Source organism: Camellia sinensis, chromosome 4 (genome assembly GCF_055761805.1).
Source record: "Camellia sinensis isolate YWXY chromosome 4, ASM5576180v1, whole genome shotgun sequence".
Classification (NCBI taxonomy): domain Eukaryota; kingdom Viridiplantae; phylum Streptophyta; class Magnoliopsida; order Ericales; family Theaceae; genus Camellia; species Camellia sinensis.
Window position 1 is genome coordinate 23,247,120 of NC_138964.1, and position 26,046 is coordinate 23,273,165.

General features: G+C 42.9%; 1 protein-coding gene across 1 annotated transcript; it reads left to right on the top strand.

Moving 5' to 3' along the window:
- Positions 1-24,879: 24,879 nt before the first annotated feature.
- Positions 24,880-25,744, top strand: LOC145823637 (uncharacterized). The gene is made up of 3 exons (XM_082923123.1): positions 24,880-25,346; positions 25,461-25,525; positions 25,575-25,744. Exons 1-3 carry the CDS (start codon positions 24,880-24,882, stop codon positions 25,742-25,744), a joined length of 702 nt encoding a protein of 233 aa, XP_082779249.1.
- Positions 25,745-26,046: the final 302 nt, after the last annotated feature.

Consider the following 26,046-nt stretch of genomic DNA (forward strand, 5'->3'; position numbering starts at 1 on the left):
AAAAAATGACATGGCAAAAGGTTTTTTATATGAGATAATTTTGTCTACAGTATTTCACCTTAAATTTTGGCATGTCTATTTGAACAGTCAAAATTCTTCTACCAATTAAGTGATAAATATGATCTATTTTGATACTTAACCATGTTTTGTTTAAAAAAAAATATATAAAAAAAATGACATGGCAAAAGGTCAAGGATATAACTATATGGCGCATTAGGACCATATTAGAGTCACATGCCTGTTTTGTGCATCAATGCATTGTCAAAATGAAGTAAATGCTAGAATCATTACAATAATTGTTAGCACCAAATACAGGCAAAGACATGCACTATAAAATGTTATCACATAGACCTCTCAACTTCTCATCCTCCTCATTAAGCCAATTCATCTTGTACTAAATCATGGCGCGACCCACTCATCAACTACTTTCCCTGACTCTCTTTGTCTTGTACATTGCCGATACGACTAAATTCACTGTCCAAAAAAATTTCGTTGAGTCTTCATGTAGTGCCACTCGCTATTCAGCGGCGGTATGTGTTCAATCTCTCTTGAGCTATGCTAATGCCATCCAACAAAGACCATACAAGTTGACCCAGATTGCCTTGATGGTGAACTTGACATTGGTTGAATGGTAAAGGCGAACATGCTAAAGTTGACCAACCTTAAGGGACTCAAGACCCCCGAAAAGAGAGCCTTAAAAGGACTGTTTGGATCAAATTGGGGATAGTGTAGACCGGCTTAGTGTAACGCCCTCAAAATAAATTCATAAATCATACATTTATGACATCCATAAACTTAAGAGAATAAAACATATTTCCATTCATCAGAGTATTGAGTACAAAAGTATTACATGTTGACAAAAAAAGTAAATGCCCTACGGGCTTACAACTTTCCAAGCCAACACTTGGTAACAAAAAGGAGAGTACTAACTCAAATACACATTAAGCCCTTGGCTTGAATTTACATGTAATACCAAAAAGAGAACAACAAAAAGATCTATCCACCTCAAGCCTCCCAAGCTACGTCCTTAGAGGTAGCATGTCACCTGAACCTGAACCTGAAAATGATGTCCCATATAGGGTAAGCCAATGCCCAGTAGAGATATACTAAACCAATAATGAGAAATAACTAAAACATTAGTGTTTGATAAATGGCTAACACTTGTAAATCAACTTACAACACATTCCAGTTCCATGACAAATATGTTCATGTTTCATTTCACTTTCTTTACTTATACAACTTTATTTCATAACCATGGCTCAGAACCTGGCCGAACAATTAAAAGACACTACAACTCATATTAAGACACTTCCATTATTCACAATTCACATGAGCCTACAACTCATATTAAAGCACTTCCATACTTCAATTATCTACGTTATGCAAACGTAATCAAGATTTCGGGACTTTCACCCTGGACACTCCGGCCCACTTAGTTATCAATGGAGTCCATCCCCTATCTCCTCCCAAACAGGTTTGAGACTCCATCCCCTATCTCCTCTCAAACCATGGAGTACATCGTTTATCTCCTCCCAAACAATATACATATACAATGTATTTAACACACATCATATACAATGATAAATCAATACACGTATTCGATGTATTATTCCAACCGTCATAGTCAATGACATATTCCACATGATTAGTTTCAGTTTTCCCTAATCAACATACAATGTCTACAACAATCAAGACTATCCTCCACCGATAGCCCAAGGCAGTTATCTCTAAACAGATAATAATTTTATCAAACAGGTAAAACATCAACATTTACATAGGTGAGTGACAAATTAATCCTACTACACCATTTAATTCCATAATTTCCCAATTCCATGGTTTCCAACTCGATTTCACATTCTCATACTTTTCCCCAAATTAATTATGCAAATTAATTTATCACATTAATTAGGACATTTCCCCCTTTTTCAAATAACAACCCTAAGGTCCAATCTCATGAATTTCACAACAATAATTCCATTTTCCAAGGTCTCACATACACATGGAGTTTAACATTTGAAAACCCCTTTTCTTTATAAATTACAAATCAAACCCTAACTTTCCCAAAATCACCATAATCCACCATTTATACAAAACGCATAGCATCTATGTCAAAACTCATAGAAAGGAGTAGGTTATCCCTACCTAAAGAGAAGAGACCCAATGGAGAAGATGATGAAAACTCGAGATGCTCCAAACTCAAAGATTTTCATATCAAAATGTAGCCCACACCAAGCTCCACCTTTCTTACAAAGGGATTATGGTAGGAGACCACTAAAACTAGATGGATTTGTAGAGACCCGCTGCTGTCAACTAATATATTCGAAGCTCGCTCGAGCGAAAGAGTGGTCGCTCGAATGACCAGATACAAAGAAGCCTCGCTCGATCGCAAAAAGCCTTGCTCGAACCAACAACACGAAGCTTCAGGTCTGCAACCTAGAAGCACGCTCGAGCGAAGAAAAGCTCGCTCGAGCGAAGAAACCCAAAACATAGTCCTCGCTCACTCGAGTGAAGGAAAGCTCGCTCGAGCCAAGAAATGCAACTCTCAGGTCCAGAACTAGACACAGATGCACGCTTGAGTGAAGGAACCCTGGCTCGAGGGAAGGAGCTAAAACATAGAGCTCGTTCGAGCGAAGACACAAAAAACTGGGCAACAACCTTTTGTTTCTAATCACAACCAACCTGTGACAAACCTGCCCAACACATCTTAAAACTCATATACAAAGAATTAAAGGACGGAAATGAAACATATACAACAATACTCAACCACGGAACCCAAGTCCAGTATACAGTACATAAAGGGGAAAACCCGGGATCGCTATACTTAGCCAATCAATAAGAGAGATCGAGCACTTGGGAAATGTCCAAGGTGAGGAGTTCATGTGGCACAAGAGCAGTGTGCAAACTTGGAGTAGTGTTGCGCTAACTGAAATAAAAAATTGTGTAGAAGGTTTCTCAAGAAAAGCTTTGGATGGAAAAATTAAGGCTCGATACATGGACAAGTTACTAATGTTGAGTAGCTTTTTAGCAATGCACTAGCTTTAGTTCAAAAATGTAAAGCCAAGCATTGAAGCATTACCATATGTGTTACATAGAATTTGGGGGTATTGTATGAGAACTAAAATAGTCTTTTCAATTGACATTCACTGTTCTATGCCAAATAATTACTTTTTCCAGATTATTAAATCCTACTCTTTGTTCCTATGGACATATGATTTACATTTGAAGGTTACCATTTATATACAACCCTTCTTCTTTTTTTCTTTTTTTCTTTTTTTTTGACACCTTTACTTATAGTCCAAACTATATTTATTTGCATATTATTGACAAAATCGTTGACCTTGATAAAAAAATGCTCGATTGGATGGTTCAAATGACACTAGATCACGATCAAATGTGTCTTTTCATTACATAATACAAGATCCAGGGGGTAGAGTAGGGTTGTACACAATACTACCCAATCCACTAAACTGAATCGATACGCACCAATTCGCATTGATATATCCGCTAACTACATATTAAACTTTGAAATTTATAATATGCCTTTAAAACCGCTCCGCCCCACTCCGCTCTGCTATAGTTAATACATATTTTTTTTTTAACCTCTAATGAAATATCAAAGTAAAAATGAGTGCGATAAAGATTTAAGATGCAAAATTTGTTACAAATTAGTAGTTATACATATGGAAAAACATTATATAAAATTAGTTTGTGTCATATATATAAAAAATATTATGTAAATTACTGTTATATTAATTGCAAATGTTTGATAATTGTTTAAGAATATTCTTCAATCAACTAGTAAATTAAAACTGTCCCAAATCGTGGTTTGGTTATTTGCCAATCCACCATTCACAGTTTGATTTATAATTTTACCTTTTAACTATTTATCTATCTGTCCATTTATCTGTCCACGTATTTGTCTACTTATCTATCTACATATCCACCTATTTATCTACCATTGTTATCAGTCCTTACCGCCACCCACTACAAGTAACCTCTTTGGCCAATTTTTGATGCAAGAAGGTAGTTGTTGGCAATGATATTTCAGAGTAAAGTGAGAAATTATAAATAGAAAAAGTGCAAGGTAAAACTGACATAAATGTCTTTTTTAACTTTAAAGATTTGACATTGCCCTTTATGCGCAATGTGCGCTCCTCTTTGAATTTATCAATAATTAACCCCAAAAAAAATGCTCTATACCTAAAGCAATCATCCAAGCACAGCCTAAGAGCCCCGCTAATGTTCTATATATCAATTAGTATCTATCAAACATAAGTTTGCACCTGTAAGGTCTAAAACTCCAAATGTAAGCATAGGAATACCAAACACATCAAATAGCAGATTCTAAGAATCACATAAGAAAGCAAAACACACCACAAAAAAGTAATTGTAAATTAAGCATTTGAAACTAATATATATCATCATCCACGCCATATTTTAGACAACAAAATAGTCATAACAAAGTAACAAACCACAATTGAGTTCCTAGAAAATAGATAGTAAATCCAAACATCCTAATGAAGGTAGGAGAGTCAGCAAATCAAAATACCACATTTGAAAGCAAAGAACAATGTGAGAACTAGCACTAAACTTGTTTTTTGATCGGCTAGTATTGTCACTATCGTAGTTGTTCTTGTCGTAGTTGACCCTTTGAACTTTTTGCTCGATGTAGTACTCAGTATAGCCACTCTTGTCACCAATCTTTAGAGTTGAGTTGCTTTGCTACACATCCTCGAAACCGGCTTGCCTAGTCGACCTCTTCACAAACTATTAGACGCTTGACATTAGCTCCTTTACTGTACAGCGTTCATAGCTACTAGTCATCTTGTCCTTGTGCTTGACTAATCTCCTTGCTTAGTTACTAACTTGGACTTTTAGTAGCAGGAATCACACAAACAAGTGGCGTTTCTTTCTAAAAAATGCGATCCTGCGCGTCTTAGAAAGAAATGTGTAAGAATCGTTTTCTATTGAGAGAGAATCACAAGAAAAAGAAAAACTTGATTTGGACTTGTGATTTTAGCTACGAAAGTGGAGATTAGATCTCCTGCCATCGCCTTTTTCCATGTATTTGTTTCTCAGTCTTTGATCTTTACCTGCATCTTCATCTCTCAAATGTTATGCTTCTCAGACGTCGTTGTCTTCTTCTTCTTCTTCTTCTTCTTCTTCTTCTTCTTCTTCTTCTTCTTCTTCTTCCTTTCGTAAGCTACCAAACCCTCTCTCTGGAGAGACGGATCCTGAATTATCACTATGGGGGTGTGAAAGTATGTTTGCGAGTGCAAATTCTTTTAATTTTAAATTATTTTAAAATTTCTAATATAATGTATGATATTTTTAAAATTTTTAGGGTGCGGTTGTCCTCATCTGCACCCCCTTAGATCAATCATTGCCTCTCTCTCTCTCTCTCTCTCTCTCTTCGTAGTAAGAGACTAAAAAATCTATAAACTTAAATTTCTTATTTTTCTTTCATATAATATATGTTATATATTATAAATTAATATCTGTTCATTTAATTTTGGTTATTCCTTAATACCATATTTATAGAGAATGACTTTTGATTTAACCCTTCTCTTTTTACAATTAATAAAATATGCCTTGCTAGTTGTGCATTGTACAAATACATATAAATTTCATCTAACTAATTTATTATCTTGTGTTGACTAGCTCAAAAAAGAATGCTTTTTTGTGTTTAAAATGAATGTTTATTTGCTATTCATTTTTAAAAAATATTTTTTCATGGTGTATTTCATTAATTAAATATTATATATAAATAAAAAATTTAATCATAGTTGAACCTTTGAACTTTTTGCTCTTTGTAGTACTCAGTATAACCACTGTTGTCGCCAATCTTTAGAGTTGAGTTGCTCTGCTACACATCCTTAAAACCGACTTGCCTAGTCGGCCTCTTCACAAACTATTAAACACTTCATGTCATGACCCGCTCCCCGTACCCAAGGGTTAAATATCATGATAGCCAGTAACTGAAGTTACCTCTGGCCAATTCTTAAACAAATTACTAATCGCGAGCGGAAAAATATTTAAGTGTGGGTACCAAAATAATCATTGGAGCTTCTGTATTTATAACAAAATTTATTGACCAAAAAGGTCGATATTTACATATGAAGAGAAATATTATACTGAGAGCATAATTACCATGGAAATCATTTGACATATAATATAGAAATCATATAAACATAGTAATCATAACCACGATATAGAACAGAACAAAACAGAACAGATGAATGGACTCAAGAGGTGGCTCATACGAACTCTAGAGGTGGCTCCCACCATAGTACAGCATTTAGCTCCGTACAGCACTTTGCTTCACACCAGAAATAGAATGGAACAGAACAGATGTATGGACTCAAGAGGTGGCTTGTATGAACTCTAGAGGTGGCACGTACAATATTGTAGCACTTAGCTTCGCACAGCACTTTGTTCCACACCAGAAATCAGAGAGTCAGTGGATCCATGACAGACAGAGGGTCACAAAGTGGCTAATCAGATGGTCAGTGGTTATTTAAGTCCTCCAATGCATGGGACCTCCATGGTGGTACTTATAAAATAATTACTCAAAATACATTTTAATAAACAGTTATATCTATGGATTTTCCTTATTATATAAAATAAGGTTCATAAATTAAAAATGCTAATATAATTTATAAAATGCAAATTGCGTAAAATAAATTATGGTACGTGTATGGGGAGAAAATATCTGTCGCTCTCCGTACTCCTTGCATCCAAGCTCCTTTTGTATTCGACTGATCTGCAAACACAACGGCGGTAAGCTACCCGGCGGTGTGTTGCTGAAAAACCCCTCCGACGGTCAAGTTAGCACACTCTGAGAGAGAGAGAGAGAGAGAGAGAGAGATAAGAGCTCTATGAATGTTAAGTTTCTCTCACCAATTGATGTTCCATCCCCAGCATGGGGGGCGCAATCATGCTTATATATTTTCTAAGCTCACCTCTGCATCCATTCGCTTATTGACACGTGGAACTGCTCTCCTATCTGTCAGCGCAAATTCAGCTAAACACCACATAATCAAACCACCACTCGGCATTGACAGGAACGAGCAGCCCGGCGGAATCATCCCAGCCTCCTTCGACCGAGCTACTTAACGAGGCCAACAGTGCCACTTGCCGAGCTCCATCACAACCGAACTCAGTAGCATTCCAGTACGGCCAAGCTCCAGACAGGTCAGGCCAGTCCCAGGGAGACCTTTCCACCGAGCTACATGTGCAAACAACAAGCCCTGGTTGACAGACGATCATCTCGGCCAAATGGGCCCTAGACCTCAACTGAGCAAACCACTCTGGATCCGCCAACGTTAGCTCGGCCCAAACACGCTCGGACCTTTTTTCTGCCCGGCCTCCACCATAGCCCAAAGCCAAATTATGAATCTCCCTCTCAGTTTCCCCTTAATTCCATCTGCGCTAACATGACTAGGATTACATGATCCGACCAGGGTCAATTCTACGCCCGGCCCTACTCCGCAGGACAACAACTGTGCTAATCCTCATGCTCGGTCTCTTGTCTTACTCGGTTGGCGCCTCTACTGCCCAACCTGTCCATTCAGTACTGACGCCGTTGTCATTTCAGACACGTGTCAGTCATTTATTGGCCTCGAGCCACCAACCCCACCGTCTCTTCATATTCAAATTTTTGGCGCTTTTTTCTCTTTCTTATATGCACACCACTTGCCCCTTCTCATTTCTTTCTTGTTCAGTTTACTTTCTTCTGCCAAAACCATCCTGTGATTGAAAGCTCTCACCCTCACTCTTCATTTTTTAGATCAGAGCATCCCCGCAAGCAAGTTCCACTCCAGTGTTCCAGCGTCGTCGCTGAGGGCCTCCATCACACCACTTCGAGCCACCATCAGTGCTCTAGCCTATAAGGTCTAAATCCTTCATTGTTCTTCATTCGTTACTCGTCTCTTTCTTTTTTTTATATGTCTCTAATTGCCATAGTTGAGCTTAGGGCGTGTTAGCGGTGGGCTTTAGGACGTAGCCCCCAAAAATCACCTCTGCCCCTTCTCCTTCTACTATTCGTCATCTTCTGTGATGAAAACGCGAGGATCTGGGGCGGACCGGGCTCCAAGTCTTCTTTTGATCCCAAAAAAACACCAAAACTGAGCAAGTCGCGAGTTTGCAAGACTCATGTAGGAACAGAGGTAACAGAATGTTGGACCGCTCGACCGGGCTAATATCTGGTCCGCTTGAACGGCCAAGCTTCTGGGTATACCTCTATGACCGAGATAGTCTGGCACTCCATCTGACTGAGCTAAAGTCGAGCTCGTTTTACGCGACCGCGCTTTCACTTACACTTACTTTTACTGTAGAGTCCTAAGGGACCAAGCACCAACACCAAGGCTTTCAAAAGGCCAAGCTGCCTTCGCACGAAATTTTGCCAACCAAAACTGTCGTGCTGAGACAGGCCGACTTCACATGGGGCGTTACCGTTTCCTTGTTGACACGCCAGTCACACTAGCCGCGTTCCGGGAAGAATACGACGTCCCCGCAGACGTACATCTCGAGCTCGGTGCTGAGGACACCAATCCATGTTCACCGTGCTTTCCATAATCAAAGGCGGCCTTTGCTTCCCGGTTCAACCTCTAATGTACGAGTTCCTGAGGTGCATCGGGCTAGCACCAACACAAGTTTCAACCAACACCTTCAGAATAATAAACAAGGTAGCCGAGCTGAACAACCAGCTGGGCCTGAACCTAGGACTAGTCGAGATTCTACGCCAGTACACCCTCGGGCATACAGGCGATGGGCTTAACTACTACTTAAAGATTAGGCCGGGCAAGGAAAAGCTTGTAATCGGCACCCCAGATAAAGATATGCACGACTATGACTTTTTCTGGGTGTCTGGAAATTATGAAACAGCCGACGTGCCCAACTGGTACATCAGCAAGAACTTTGGTTCGGCTGGTAAGTCGTGCTCACTGCTTGGTCAACCCACTTTCCTTCACTGTTCTGCACTAATGTCTTTTCTTCTTTTCCCCTTTGTAGCTATCAAAGCCTTACAAGTGAACTACTTCAACCCCAAAGAGGCTGCCATTAGAACTGTGCTGTGGTATCGTAACCGGGATTGCCACGACCTTCTCGGCTACATACCAAGCTACAGATACACAGCTCCCCGCCGGAGTAGGGTTACAAACTTTCTCCGAGCACCGTCTCCACCACTACCGACGTGCCCCTAATCCGGCTGACCAAGGAAGAGGAAATGGCCAAACAAAGTCATATCAAAAATCTTATCACCGCCACATCAACCGAGCTGCCGAGCATCCCTCCTCGTGCCCTGACTACCGGTCAAATATCTGGGACGGTGATTGCATTGACATCGACTACTGCGGCGCAAGCCAGTAAAGAAAGTCGTCGAGCAGAAAAAAGGCCTCGGTCTGCCGATCCATCAGCCGAGCTCGTTGCTGAGCTGAGCACCGAGCAACCAGCTGAAGCGTCAGAGCCAACTCCCCCATGGCAGTCATAATTCAAGCACCGGGGTAAGGAGATCCTGGCGAACGCCTCAATCAAAGGTAACAAAGAACATCTCCTAGCTTTCGACCTGACAAAAGCTCTACTCTTGCCGAGCGACATGACCGGTAGCGACCACGTGCCAGACACCCGGCTCGTGAAGTCCTCGGTCAAATCTATGACCCAGGTAAGAATTTTGCATGTTTATTCAAGTTGGTTTAAGTGTTTTCACGGTTACTCTCCTTTTCTGAACTCTTAACGTGTCCTCTTGCAGGCCATCCAAAAAACAACATCTCATGATGGACCGGATTCATAAACTTCGTCAAAAGGTGACTGACGCTGCCAGTTAGGTCAAGAACTTGGAAGCCGAGCTGGGGCGATCAAAAGCTTCCTTGGAGATTGCTAACGTGAACAATTCCAAATTGCTCGGCCAACTTGGGTCTGTCGAGATGGAAAGAGACGCTCTCCGAGCCGAGCTGGAAGTGCTAAAGCAATCGAGAAAAAATGAAGTGGACGCTGCGAACAATCTCGATTTCAAGGAGGCCGAGGACAACTATACCAAGCAAGTCGAGGCCACCAAGGACATATTTTTCAAGTCCGGTTGGAAGGCTGCCTGCGAACATCTTGGCTAAGGATCTGGAACCGAGGTGTTTACCTCTCCCCCTGCTGCCTTCCTCCCAGCCTACATGGTGCCATATGCGAATGAAGTCTTTAATGCTCTGCAAGAGGAGGCCGAGGAAGAGGTAGAACGGGACGCCGAGAAAGCGGGCCGCCCAATGGAGGCCAGCCAGGTTGGTTCTAGCGCCCGTGAAACTACCTCCACGGTCGACCTGGAGGCTGCTGCAGAGGGCACGGGGGACGACTTCGCTGACCTTTCCCCCCTGGTTTAGTCTTTTTTTTTTTGAACTCTGAAATGTCCTCGAGATGCCTTCTTGCCCCACCATATGTACTACAGTTTAACATCAATGAAAAGTTCTCATTTTGTTTACTGTTGCACTGCTTGTTGTACTACATTTCATCATCTCGACAGGAACCTTTGAGTTGGGCAAATCACCAAACCTTTTAGCTTGGTATATCATCTCGGCTTGAGTTGGACACATCACCAACTCTTCTAGCCGGGCTAGACCATCTCGGCTAGAACCTTTACGTTGGGCAAATTACCATGTCTTCTAGCTGGGATAGGTCATCTCGGCCAGAAAATATGAGTTGGGCAAATTACCAACTCTATTAGCCGGGGTAAAGCACTCTTGGCTAAGACCTTTGAGTTGAGCAAAACATCAACTCCTTTAGCCGGGGCAAAGCATCTCGGCTAGAGCCCTGAGTTGAGCAAAACATCAACTCCTTTAGCCGGAGTAAAGCATCTCGGCTAGGACCCTAAGTTGAGCAAAACATCAACTCCTTTAGCCGGGGTAAAACATTTCGGCTAGGACCTTGAGTTGAGCAAAACATCAACTCCTTTAGCCAGAGTAAAGCATCTCGGCCAGGACCGTGAGTTGAGCAAAATATCAACTCCTTTAGCCGGGGTAAAGCATCTCGGCTAGGACCCTGAGTTGAGCAAAACATCAACTCCTTTAGCTGAGGTAAAGCATCTCGGCTAGGACCTTGAGTTGAGCAAAACATCAACTCCTTTAGCCGGGGTAAAGCATCTCGGCTAGGACCTTTGAGTTGGGCAAATCACCAACTTTTTTAGCCGGGGTAAATCATCTCGGCTGAAACATGAGAGTATGCTCCTCGGATACTACATTACCTCGAACACAACAAACTTCTTCAACAAAGATAATTTACTTCTATTACACTTGGCAAAAAGAGTATTACATTCAGAAGTATAAGGAAACCAAGTCCTTCCACAAAAAATTACATAAACAAGACAAATACTAAAAATAGTATAGTTTAAGGTTAGCTGCATTCCATGGCCCAAGTAGGCCTTTGCCATCCAAGTCTTCTAAGTGGTATGCCCCATTGTCCGCCAGACCGATTATCCTGTAAGGCCCTTCCCAGTTTGCTCCTAGCTTGCCTTCGCCCGGCACCAGTGTGTTGCCCATCACCTTCCTTAAAACCCAGTCTCTGACTTTAAACGGTCTGGGGTGCACCATTTTGTTGTATTTTCTGGATAATTCTTGTTGGTATGCGGCCACGTGGATCCTTTTCTCGGTGCTCGTCAGCTAGGTCTAATTCCAGGGCGATGGCTTCAGAGTTCATTCGATTTCCAATGGGATGACCGCCTCCATGCCATATGCCAGGGCAAAAGGAGTTTCCCCGGTCGAGCGTCTCGTGGTCGTCCGATGTGCCCAGAGGACAATTGGGAGTTTATCGACCCATCTTCCTTTGGCTTTCTCTAGTATTTTCTTCAACCCATCGAGAATGGTCTTGTTCGATGCTTCAGCTTGGCCGTTGGACTGCGGATAAGCCGGGGTGGAGTTGTAGAATTCTATCTTCAATTCCTCACAAAATCCTTTGAACAGGCGCCCATCAAATTGGGTACCATTATCAGAAATCAGAACCTTGGGGATGCCAAACCGCGTTATCACATTCTGCCAAACAAACCATTTGACATCTTTCTCTTTGATAGTCGCTAAGGGCTCAGCCTCAACCCATTTGGTGAAGTAATCCGTAGCTGCAATGAAGAACTTCTAATTGCCAGGTGCCGTGGGGAGTGGTCCCACTATGTCCAGCCCCCACATCGCAAAAGGCCAAGGGCTTGTGAGGGGAAGGAGTTCTCTGGCCGACTGGTGAATTTGGTGGGCGAACTTCTGGCATTTTTCACATTTTCTAACATACTTCTGAGCATCCGCTTGCATGCATGGCCACCAGTATCCTTGTGAGATAGCTCGGTAGGCCAAAGATCTCCCCCCGATGTGACTTCCGCACATTCTTTCATGGATCTCGTACAGGAAAGCTTCTACACTATTTGGATAAACACACTTGAGGTACGGACCTGTGAATGACTTCTTATATAAAGCACCAGATGAAGAGAGCCAAAACTGCTCTGATTTCATTTGGACTTTATGTGTTTCCTTTTTGTCAGTCGGAAGAATTCGTTCTTTTAGGAAAAGGATGATAGGATCCATCCAAGAGGGGCCAAGCTCGGTGTAGAGTACTTCTGTCTGCACGGAGTCGTCAATACTAGGCCTTGGGAAAAACTCGATTAGGAGAGGATTGGGAGTTGAATTGTCGAACATGAAAGCTAGACCGGCCAAGTCGTTTGCTCGGCCGTTCTCTTCACGGCCAATTTGTTGGACCCTTATTGCCTTGAATTCCTTGATGTGTTCTCTCACTAGAGCTTGGTACTTAGCCATTCTGTCATCTTTGGCTTCGTAGATCCCAGACACTTGGTTGACGACGAGTTGGGAATCGTTGTAGACCATCAGCTCGGATGCGCGTAATTGGAGGGCGCTTCTAAGTCCGGCCAGCAGTGCTTTGTATTCAGCCTCATTGTTCAACACTGGGAATCTGAGTGCAATAGAGTGTTCGATGGTTAGACCATCGGGCGAGATCAAAACAATGCCCAGCCTGGCATCGTGCCGGTTCAAGGCACCATCTACGAAAAGTTTCCACATTTCACCAACAAAAAGCTTCCAACTTTCTAAGGGATCCTGGGAGGCCTGCAAGTTGACGGCATCATGGTTGCTTGGCTGTACGGTTATGTCTGTTGCAAGCTCGCCGTTGATCGTTTCAACAGATATGTCTTCATCCCCCATTGGCGATGCGGCCTCGGACCAAACAGGTTGGTCGACTATTCCCAAGTCCATCGTCACATTGCCAGGCAGGGGTACAATTCCGACTGAAGGTTGTATGGATGGGCGCGCAAACTCCGCATTGCCAACATCGCTCTGTTGTGCTATTTCTGTTGAGCCTTCATTTGCTATCTCGGCTACCGCGGTAAGATCCACCGGGCATGCCTGGTGAGCTCCAGGTGAGAATTCTGCAACAAAGTCTACTAGGGCTTGGGCTTTTATGGCAGTTCAGGGTCGAAACTTGATGTCAAATTGCCCAATTCAACTGCCCACTTTAGAATCCTATCGAAGAAATCTGCCCGCTCAAACAAGGCTTTTAGAGGAAATTCGTTCAACATGATGATTGTGTGAGCATGAAAGTAGTGCGCCAATTTTCGAGAGGCCATCATTAGCGCCAAAGCAAGTTTTTCCAGTGGTAAATACCTCGACTCTGCTGGTAACAAGGTTTTGCTCACGTAAAAGATAGGGAGATGCTGGATGCCCTCTGACCGAACAAGCACCGCACTAACTGCAGGTTGAGAAACTGCCAAATAAAGGTAGAGCTCTTCACCGGGCTTGGGTGTCACCAATAGTGGGGCGGAAGATAAATACGTCTTGAGCTCGGCCAAAGCCCTATCACATTCCTCGTCCCATGAAAACTTGGACTTCAAAGCTCTAAAGAAAGGGCGGCAACGATCTGATGACCGGCTTACGAATCGGTTAAGCTCGGCTGCCATATCAGCGAGATGTTGCACGTCCTTTGCCAAGTTGGGCTGCTTCAATTCTTGTATGGCTTTGATTTGTGAGGGGTCCGTTTCGATGCCTCGGTTTGTGACTAGGAAGCCTAGGAATTTCCCGGATCCCACGCCGAAGGCACACTTTGACACATTCAAGCGAAGCCTGTGTTGTTTAAGAATAGCGAACATCTCAGCTAGGTCAGATAAGTGGTCAGCTTGCTGCCTACTTTTGACCACCATGTCGTCGATGTAAGCCTCAATTGTCCGGCCCAGCAGAGAAATGAACATTTTAGTCACCATCCTTTGGAAAGTCGCCCTAACGTTCTTCAAACCAAAAGGCATGGCTCGATAGCAGAATAGTCCCTTTGGGGTAGTGAAAGAGGTTATCTCGCAGTCGTGAGCATGCATGGTGATCTGGTGATAACCGCGATAGGCATCCACGAAACTGAGCCTGTTATGCCCGGCCGTGAGATCCACTAGCTTGTCTAGTCTAGGCAGAGGAAAGCTGTCTTTAGGGCAAGCTCGGTTGACAGTCTTGTAATCAACGCAAACTCGCCACTTCACATTCTTCTTGGGCACTACGACCATGTTTGAAACCCACCGAGGGTAGTGCACTTCCTGGATAGCCCTTGCTTCTAACAGGTTCCTCATTTCCTCCGTGACTATATCGGTGTGATGAAGAGCCGATCTCCTCGTCCTTCGAATGACCAGACGTGCATCCAAGAAAACATTGAGTTGGTGGCAAATAAAGCTTGGATCAATGCCAGGCATGTCGTACGGCGTCCATGCAAAGACTTCGATACTCACCATGAAGAACTCTACCATCTCGGTCCTTTCTTGGTATAGACGCGTCCGAACGTCCCGGGCCCCGCACGCGAATGGTGCGAAAATCCATTTTGTTTATTGGACTACTACAGTTCGGACTCAATGTCACGGTTCTGAATCTAATCTCGCAAAGTGTAATGCAAGACCGATAAATCACCAAAGAGTCCAAATCCGGCAAATCGTTTTGGAAAACTGACTTTTATAAAGAAGTGCCAAACATAGACTGCTTTGCTAGATACAGAGTCACCACCTAAATATTTTGTTTTGGAGGAATTTAGGAAACGCTGACTCGTGCCTAAGGCCACGTGTCCGTCATCACCGAAGTTGCTTCGGCTCAGGAATTTAGGTACGAGAGGGGAAGGTCATGCAATGAGCACCCCCGCTCGCCCGATCAAAGATCGGCCTGTACTAAGCATGACATCTTATTTTTGAAAACACATGTGCTCTTATTCTGATTAATTAGCTAATCTTACTACGTGATGCGCACAGCATACAAGTATAGACTAGACCGCCTAATTTGGAACAAAGCATATCTGTTTGTTTGAAAATGGTTTGAAGTTTGCTACTTGCGAGTAGGCTAAATCAGGGATTTCAATGAATTGTTTCAATTCAAGCAATCCAACCTTCACCCACAGACATTCAGGCAGTTATAGCAAATAAGCAATTAGCCTCATGGCAAGCATGCTATCATGGCAGCACTCAAACTCATGCAAGATGCTAAAGCCTAAACACTTACAGTGTACTCCGAGCCAAAACAACAACTAGTTAGTAATCAATGCATGATCCTAGTTTATGTTAAGATGGCTAATGCAACGCATGCAAAATGCAACTAGAAATAGGCTCGACTATTCTAAGATGGCATATGAGATGCAACACTTGATAATCATGCATTCAAATCGGTATTGAAATACAATGCAGTTAGTATGATGTGCCGAGCCCGGTGTATGCAATACAGATGAATGGATGCATGCATACAAAGGATAAGATATGCTAATTGAAAATGCCCTAAAACTAACCATCGAAAGCGGTTAAGTAAAAGAAATGGGGGTTGGAAGACATGCACACACACACGCACCCTTATTACAACATATGCCCTCTCGATGGAGGGTCCGAATGAATGATAGCTAAGCTATGCTACGCTAATTAGACTAATTATTACAAACCACCTAATTAACTATACTAAGCCAATTAATTATTACAAAACTTTAACTAATCAAATGAATTAATTAAGTTACAACACCAAATGCTATTTAACAAATAAAGCACTAAACTAAGTTGCTCCAGCTTCGGTTGAAGGAGAAGAGTATGCATGCTCAGTTGCCACCCCGAAAAAGCTCTCTGGTTGCTCTCTTGAGGCTTTTTTTGTAGGGTGTCTTCCAGTGCTTGCTGCTGAAACTTACCAAAACACTGCTGGGGAGTACACCAGTGGCCTGCCGGCCATAAGGAGCCTCTGCCGACCCCACTGCCGGCCAATAACAGGTACTGCCGGCCAAGAATGAAGGACTGCCGGCCAACAACAAGAGGGTGTTGGCCATTGGTGTGTTGTGACACCAAGCTGCAACAAAGCACAAAATAGAGAAAATGAAGGGTCTCCCAAGGGTTTGTACGCACTATGCCACCCCATATCACCTCAAAACATCAAGGGAGAGGCATAATCGGATCCAAGACCATCAATCACGCATCTCGATGCATGATGGCCAAAGATCCAACATGTGCAATTCAATATGAAATGAATGCACAAAAATACGTAAATGCCTAGAACTCTATCATGCATCATCAAGAGCATCGGCGACCGAGAATTGAAGCACGTTTCATCACTTAAAGTATGAAACGTCCCTCGTTTCTCGTGTTCGGATTAACACTTAATCCAAACGACAATGCAACACAAGTATGGCATACACAATGCGACTTAAACATGCAAACATGCGATACAACTTAAGCATGCAAACAACATGGCATACTCAATGCTATGAACTTCATGGCATGCACAATGCGATGTAATATAAGCATACACAATGTAAAGTATAAGGCATACGCAATGCGGTGAACATGGCATGCACAATGCACAATGGACTTAAACCAAAATGAACAGACCTCGGTCATGCCCAAAATAGAGGCCACGGTGATGAAACCAAGGCACAAAAGGCAAGGTATGCATGCACAATGCATTGGCCCTCCAACTAGGACCAAGAGCACAACCCTCAAGAAGGCTCAAAGAGTGACAAATGTGCAAGTATAGCAACACTAAGTGCACTGAAATTAAGTAAGAAATGATGCCAAATCATTCAAACAAGGCAAGTAAGGCATGCAAGAGTCCTTAAAGCATAAGGCTAGCAAAGAGCAACACATAAGAGGCATGCAATACATGGCAAATATGCATGAACCAACCATAAACAGAGCTTACGTAGGTCAAAACAAAGACCAAAACATGCTAAGATGGAGGCTCAAATACCTAGGCAAGATAGCATACATGCTAGGCCACAAACTAGGCAACAATGTACAAAACTCAGAGGCACTTAAAGCATGAATGAAGTGGGAATATGGCATTGCTATAAGCTCTTAAACGAAGTATTAAATGATGCAAAATCATCTAAATAGCTCAAAGATAGCATGCATGAGTCATCAAAACACAAAGCTAGCAAGGCCAACTGCACTACAGCTATACAAAGCATGAAGCATATGGCAAAGGCGACCCAAAACAATCCTAGAATATGTCAAAATGAGTCCAAAACATGCATGGAAGTAAGCCAAAACATGCTAACATGAAAGGCATAAGACATGATGCATACAAGGCAAATAAGGTGGATTACACTACACCTACTAAGACCAAGCATGGGGTGACTTAACTAACGAAAATCAGAGTTATATCATGGCATAATAACCCCAAAAACACATTGAAATGGTAGCTCGCAAGCTTAGGCATGAAGGCATACGCAATGATCCATGTTAAGGCATAAAAACACAAACTATCCAAAGCATGGAATAGGTGATAAATGCAAGTGTGTGACCATGAAACATGGACTGAAATCACATTTCACATGATGCCAAATCATGAAAATACTTCAAGTAATGCATGCTAATGGACTCAATGCACAAAGCCTACAAGCTAGATTGAACCAAGGCTATACAAAGCAAGTAATGCATGACCAAGACAACATAAATCAAACCTTAAACATGCTAAAACATGAACAAAGTCCTCTCAAAGCTAAGCCAAAAGCATGCTAGAATGACATGTTAAAGCATGAGACACACTAGGCTAATTCATGGAATTACACTACAAGTGTATGGAGCATGCAAGGGGCCATCAAACCCACCCAAAACAGAGTCGTGGCATGCTAAAACGACACCAAAAACCTACTGAAATGGAGACAGAACAAGCTAGAATGACAGGTTACTTTGTGAAGCATACAAGACTAGTTTGTGTGATTTACACCACAAGTGTATTATGCATGCATGGAGTGACAAAACCAAGCAAAAACAGTGGCATGCCACAGCAAAATAACCACAAATACAAGCTAAGATGTGGCCAACATAAGCTTAACAAACATGCTCACACATGAGGCATTCAAAGCAAGTAAACACAACACAAGGAGAGAAGATGACCCTCTCCTTTTTGGGACCTCAAAACACCCTTCCCACTACTGAAATTCCTCTGAGTTTCAGTGGTGAGAAGACCAAAACAAGGTGGTCCCAAAAGGGTCACAAAGAAGGCACAAAAGCAAGGCCAAACAAGGCCTAAGAGGGGGTAAACAACCCTAAACAAAAAAAAAAATCCTTAAACAAACCTTTTAAGCATACAAAAATAGAACTTTTTCCAGTAGAAAGCTAAGCTTAAAACAACATGCAAGAAGGGCTAAAAGCTTAAGCAAAAATGGGGGATTTAAGGATTAGAAACTCACCCTTGAAAACCACCTTCACAACTGCAACTCCAGCAAGCTTTTCAAGCTCAAATCAGCCCAAGAACACCAAAAACAACCTCAAGAAGCCTCAGCAACACAAGCAAGGTGTTTGAGTGTGTGTTTGTGTGTTAAACTAAGACAAGACTACACTTTGAAGGCACAAAACAAGAACAAAAGAGAGGTATAGATACAAAACTATATATATAACTCAAACCTCCATTTTCTGAACCTCTCAAATAGAGGAGGTGCCTCTCCTTATATAGAAGAGAGGCAAAGCAAAGCTTGTTAAACAAGCTTGAAAAGAGGCTCATCCCTCCATATGGAGGAGAGATGAGTGGAAACCAACTGGCTCAAAAGATCTGGCGTGAAATCTACTGAGACAAAGGGTTCTGCCGGCCATCAGCTGTGGCCAGCAGTGCCTCACTAATGGCCAGTAGGAATCATCAGTAGCAGACAGGGAAGAATCCATGGCCGGCAGTGCCAAAGCATGGCCGGCAGTTCACTAAGAGGAGCATGATGAAAGGACCAACATATGGTCCAAAAATGGGGCAGAAAGGATACAGGGTTTGAAAAACTCAAACCTGTGACGTTCCGCCGCGAAAGTTGAGTACCCGACGAGTAATCGAACTTGTGGCTGGATGTACCTGCAAGCACAACCAAGTCTTGAGGATGGTCAAAAATGGGGTGTCTACACTTGGGCGGTCAGGCTTGACCCTAGCAAAAAGAACTTGTTTGGACTTTCGGTGTCGATCCACACTTCCACCAATTCTTCAACAGCCTTTTCCTCGGCCCTGGTGCCCACGTCATCAAGGACACTTTGGTCTTCCGGAACTGCAATCATTTGCACGAAGCCTTTGGCAGCTCGGCTCTCATTTACTACCACGAAACATTGCTTCGACATGACTTGATCGCCCCAAATTTCCTCAACTTCCCCCATAGCCGAGGGGAACCTCATAACCTGGTGGTAGGTTGACGCTACCGCCTGCATAGCTTGAAGCCATCCCCTACCTAAGATCAGGTTGTATGTAGACGGCACCTTCAATACCCAGAACTCCACCTGCTTGACCACGGATCTGGCTTTGACTGGTAAGATTATCTTTTCCATAGGCCACTCCGGTTGTGAGTTGAAACCAACTAGTGGCGAAGTTGCCGGAGCCAAGTCTGTATCCCGGAGTTTGAGTTGCTTCCCTGGTCAATGAAGATGCGCTTGACATCGAAGTCTCTGACGCGGAGGGTGAGTACTAGGGCGTCGTTGTGCGGCGTTTGAATGCTCTCAAGGTCCCTAGTTGAAAAACTAATCACATATTTCTCCTCGATCTTGCCCCTTTTGATCGCGGACTGGACTGGCAAAACTTTCCTCATATACTCTGCCTTTTTTATCATCCCTCGGAGCTCCCATACCCACGCTAGCTCCACTATGCCATGGATCACATTGACCACTCCTTGAGGGGGCGCCTCTAGGTCATCCGAACCACTCGGATCAGCCGAGGCATGGTGCGCGGCTCTAATGCCCCCATCGATGAAAAGGTTTAAGTGACCGGCTGCAACCAGCTCCTCCAAGTGTTGCTTTAGGGGAAAACAGTCCTCCGTCCGGTGTCCTCGCTCTCTATGGAATGTACAGCGGTACCGCGGATTGAAACCCTTTTGCGCATCGCCTACCTTGGTGGGAAACCGGACGTAATCCTCGTCGCGGATTTCACTAAGTATGCCATAAATCGGTATCTTCAATACCGTGGTGATGCCCGTTCGAGCATTCAACTTTCTGTTGGCATCCGCTACGTCATCGTGGGGGTATTCCGTTTGGTCACTGCGGCGACCTTTACCCCGGTTTCTACGATTTAGACCACAGTCAGATTCTCCCGCGCGATCATTTGAACGGTTTGTCTCCTGTCTGACCGCGTGTACCTTGTCAGCCACCCTTTTGTCCGTTGCCACCAGATTTGTCTTCGCGGTGGACGCCGCCGCATCATCCTCTACACGAATGTGCTCATTGATACATTGCATTAGTTGCCCCATGGAAATCGGCTGGTTCATTATAAGCAAGTCCCTCAGCCTATGTCCGACCGAGAAACCGCGCTTATATTGGGTGATTGCCAGGTTGGTCGGGCAATCTAGGATCTCGTTGAAGGTTTCCTAGTACCTGGAGTTGAATGCCTTAAGGGTGTCACTCGACTCCATCTTGACGCTCAGAAGGTGGTCCACTTCCTTTGGCGTTTTGGTGTTGGTTTTGAAACGAGTCACGAATGCCTCCGCCAACTGTTGCCACCGGTCGATGCTGTCCTCCGAGAGCCTCTCAAACCATTTCAAGCCCAACTCACCCAAACTCGATGGAAAAATGAGGCACATGAGAGCATCGTTATGCCTGTGTCCAGCCATGACCTGCCGAAAGTGGCTTACATACATAAAAGGATCGCTTTTCCCATCATAAAGCGTAAACTTGGGCAGGTGAAAGCCCACTGGGAGCAATGTAGTCTCTGTCTCAAGGGAGAATGGGGTGTCATTCAGCTTTGCCAAATCCTTGTCCAAAGGGACTGGCACGGCTGAACGTGGCAATGGCATCATGACTTCCTCACTGTCATGACCTCCGTAAGATAACCACTGGAGTGCCGACACCCTTTGAACCTCCCATCGGCGAGCTCGCTCCTTTAGGACGTCCCTTAAGTCCTCTGAACGAACGGAAAACAAATATTCAGATGTAGTCGACGAACGTGAGGGATGGTATGTACTATCTTGCGCACTAGACTTTTCTACAGGAGGGTCTGAGTTTCTAACCCCATAGCCCCATAGCTTCTGGTGATGGAAAGGGAAGGCGTGTGACGCTGGCTCTGGCTGCTTGAGCGGCGGGGCTGGGTGCGCTCACTGTGGTCTCCCACTCCAGCAACACCCTTCCCTTTGACTTGCTATTTGAGAGCTTCCATCTCTGTCGCCATTCTCTGTATGACGGCGTCCTGGTCCCTCAACTTGTGCTCCAGGCTACGAGCATGCGACTCCCTCCACCGCCGGTGTCCGTCTAGGCTCCGTGAGTGACCAAAGCTTCTGGCGCGCTTATCTCGTGCATCTCTTGGAAGTCCTCCTGGGGAAGTGTCGAAGTCCGCCATGTTCGGAACGGCGGGGAGTCCGTCTCTCCGTCTGGCTCACTCTGGGGTAACACCGTCAATGGTAGACAACGGTATTTCGTCGTTGTTTGCCATAGAAGGTGATCCGATGAACTTGGAGGACAAGGTTTTATCTGTAAGGTTCCCACAGACGGCGCCAATTGTACGGGGAGGAAATATCTATCGCTCTCCGTACTCGTTGCGTCCAAGCTCTGTTTCTATTCGACTGATCTGCAAACACAACGGCGGTGAGCTACCCGGCGGTGTGTTGCTGGAAAACCCCTCTGACAGTCCAGTTAGCACACTCCAAGAGAGAGAGAGAGAGAGAGAGGGAGGGAGAGAGCTCTATGAATGTTAAGTTTTTCTCACCAATTGATGTTCCATCTCTAGCATGGGGGGCGTAATCACGCTTATATACTTACTGCGCTCACCTCTGCATCCATTCGCTTATTAATACGTAGAGCTGCTCTCCTATCTGTCAGTGCAAATTCATCTAAACACTACCTAATCAAACCGCCACTCGGTATTGGCGGGAGTGGGCAGCCCGACAGAATTATCCCGGCCTCTTTCGACCGAGCTACTTAACGAGGCCAACAGTACCACTCGCCGAGCTCCATCACAAGCGAGCTCAGTAGCATTCCAGTACGGCCGAGCTCCAGACAGGTTAGGCAGGTCCGAGGGAGACCTTTCCGCCAAGCTACATGCGCGAATGGGCCCTGGATCTCAACCTAGCAAACCACTCTGGATCAGCCAACGTTAGTTCAACCCAAACACGCTCGGACCTCTTTTCTGCCCGGCCTCCACCACAGCCCAAAGCCAGATTATGAATCTCCCTCTCAATACGTAAAATATATGATGGTGACTCAAGGTATAATATAACTCATCTTAATATTAATTCCTACTATTCCTTTTCTATTTTCTCTGGCTTTCCGAGGCTCCTTTCTTTACTTACTCTTTTACTAATTTTCCTCTTCTCTTTTTTTTTTCTTTTCTTTTCTTTTTCTTTTTGGTTCTTTGGCTTCTCAGGCACCCTATTTTTATACCTGAGCTAAAGGTGATGAGTCACCCCCTTACTAATTACACCCAATGGATCATTCATCTCTCCTATAGATTAGCCTTCCCAGGTGCCCATTCCGCAAGCTTCCAGCCAACATGCATACATCTCCTTATATTCCTTCTTGGCCTCATTTAACCATAGTTGTTTTGATTTAGCCCCAAAAAATATATTAATCAAACTTTTGATAAATTAATGCCAAATTAAATTATATCTTAGCATATATAATTATAAAATCAAATATTTTATTTTATTTTACTCTTACAAAATATTTAAGATTTTTCTTATTTATAATTAAATAATATGAATATGAAATTTAAGGGACAACTTAAATTTTTGGGTTGTTACACTTGACATTGACTCCTTTGTCATAAAACGGTATAGCTACTAGTCATCTTGTCCTTGCATTTGACTAATCTCCTTGCTTCGTTACTAACTTGAACTCTTATAGCAAGAATCACACAAACAAGTGGCGTGTCTTTCTAAAAAACGCGATTTTGCATCGCATTTTTTAGAAAGAAATGTGCAAGAATTGCATTCCTATTGAGAGAGAATCACGAGAAAAAGAAAAACTTGATTTGGACATGTGAGTGGTAGTGGAAATGGGCTTCAGAAGCCAGGGATAGCATTGGAAGTGGAATTAGTTAACATCCAGTATGATGTGCCAATAATTGGGCCCATGGATAGCAAAAGTAACTCAGCTAATGAGGTGTCACAGGCACAGGATATTGGGTCATCATCACCATCTGTTGAGTCTACATATGCTATAGGCAACATAGTTAGAAAAAATAGGGAGATAAAACAGAGAAAAAAGCTAATGAGGAATGACAGTAGTAACTTAGTGGACAAACATAGGACAACAAGGGAAGGAAGAAAGGAAAGGAAATGAGGTGCAGCGGGTATAGGAAGCTGGAGCAAAGGTTCTATCCTTAGAGCAAAAGCTGGTTTGAAAGCAAGGTCGGATGCATACGAGAAAGGAACAAGCAAAGAAAATTCTGGGTCAAGATCAAGATTGGATCGATTGGGAGAAGTTTAAGTAGGGATAAGGCACCTCAGGAGGAGGCAAAAGCAACAATTTGTATGGGCAAAGCTCTAGGCATATGCTTTGGTGGGAAGGAAGGAGAGGTGAAAGAAAAATTGAAAGCTATGGAGATCAAGGATCAAAATAATGCAGTATCAAGGGTTGTAAATACACAGATGGGAGCTGCAGTGCAAAGTTGATCGATTGTATCAGGTGGATGCAGGTGCTATGTATTGTATCTCATTGAAGTTCTTATCATGGAATGTAAAGGGTTTGGGTAAAGCTAAAAAGAGGAGGAGAGCAAAATTACTACTTAAAGATAGGAAAATTGACTTTGTTTTTTCCAAGAGACAAAGAAAGTTGATGTTACACTAGATTTTGTTAAATCATTATGGCCTAAAGATGAAATGGAATTCATGGTAGTTGACCCTACAGGTAGGGCAGGTGGGCTTCTATGCATATGGAAACCAACTGTGTTTATGTTATCCCAATGCTGTAGCACAAGGCACTGCATTGTACTCTTAGGGACTCCTCTTCCATGTTTTAACTGTGTCCTTATCAATGTTCGTGCTCCAAATGAAGTTAATGAGAGAAGTAGATTCTGGAATGTGTTGTATTGATTGAAATCTAGGTTTTGTAATCCCTAGTGTCTAGCTGGTGATTTTAATGAAATCAAAAATCTTAGTGAAAGAAGAGAGTGTTTTAGAAGAGACAGATGGATGAAAGGTTTTAATTTATTCATAGAAAATATGGAGCTCATTGATTTACCCATTATGGGAAGACAGTTTACATGGTGTAATTCTAGTGAAAAAGAAAGATGGAGTAAAATTGATAGAGTACTCATGTCAATAGAGTGGATATGAAGGTTGAACTTGAGGTTATGGGGTTTGGAAAGAAGTGTATCTGATCATTGCCCCCTGTTTCTAGTAGAGGATGGCAGGGATTAGGGTCCAAGACCATTTTGTTTCATAAATTCTTGGACTTTACATTCGAAATTTGGAGAAGCTGTGAAGAAATCCTGGAAAGATTCTACAATTACTGGTTAAGTAGGTTTTGTTATAATGAACAAACTGAAGACTTTACATTCAGTACCGAAAAAATTAAATTTGGAGGTTTTTGGAAATGTTACTCATTCATTGAGAGTGTCAGAGGAGGAGCTCCATGCAATTAATCTAGTGGCTGAATCTAGAAGTCTTGAGGAGAATGAGGCTAAAAGAAGAAGAGAAGTTAGAAAAGAAGTATGGTCATTAAGTATGAGAGATGAATTGTTATGGAGGCAAAAGTCCAGAGTGAATCAGAGTTTAAAATGGGACAAAAACACAAGATTCTTTCATGTCATAGCTACAAGAAAACAAAACAAAAATCTGTTGAATTCAATTGAAGTGGATGGGGAGCTTCATGAGGATCCACAAAAGGCCAAGAAGGAGGCAGTTAACCATTTTAGAAGAAGGTTCTTTGAAGAATGGAAATCTAGACCCAAGCTCCAAGGTTTCTTCAAGTCCATTGGTCAAGATAATGATTCTAATGGGTTAGTTGCACCATTTTTAGAAAAGGAAATTTGGACAGTTGTTAGAGAGAGTGATTGAAATAAGGCACCAGGGCCTAACGACTTCAACATGTCTTGCTTTCAAAAGTGTTGAAGAGTGTTTAAAAAGGATATTTTGCAATTCTTCAAGGAGTTCTATGATAATGGGTGCTTAGCTAAAGGTATTAACAGTTCTTTCATCTAAGAATGATAGCCCATGTGGTGTTTCAGATTACAGACCAATTAGCCTTATTGGATCGCTTTACAAAATTTTGTCTAAGGTTCTAGCCTTTAGACTTAAGAAGGTATTGCCTAAAATAATTGGAGAGTCTCAGTCAGCTTTCATTGGTGGAAGGAACATTTTAGATGGGGTTTTAGTATCCAATAAAGTAGTGGATTAGTGGACGAAGAAAAAGAAGAAGAGGGTAATCTTGAAACTGGACTTTAAAAAAGCATATGATATCGTAAATTGGGAGTGTCTAATTTCTATGATGTCAAGCTTTGGCTTTCAGGACAAATGGATCAGGTGGATGAAGGAATGTTTACAATTAGTTAGAGTTTCAGTTATTGTTAATGGCTCTCCGACTACTAAATTTTTTCTAGAAAAAGGACTCAGGCAAGGGGATCCATTGTCTCCCTTTCTTTTTAATATAGTGGCTAAGGGTTTGAATATGTAGTGGGGTTAATCAAAGGTGTTGTGATA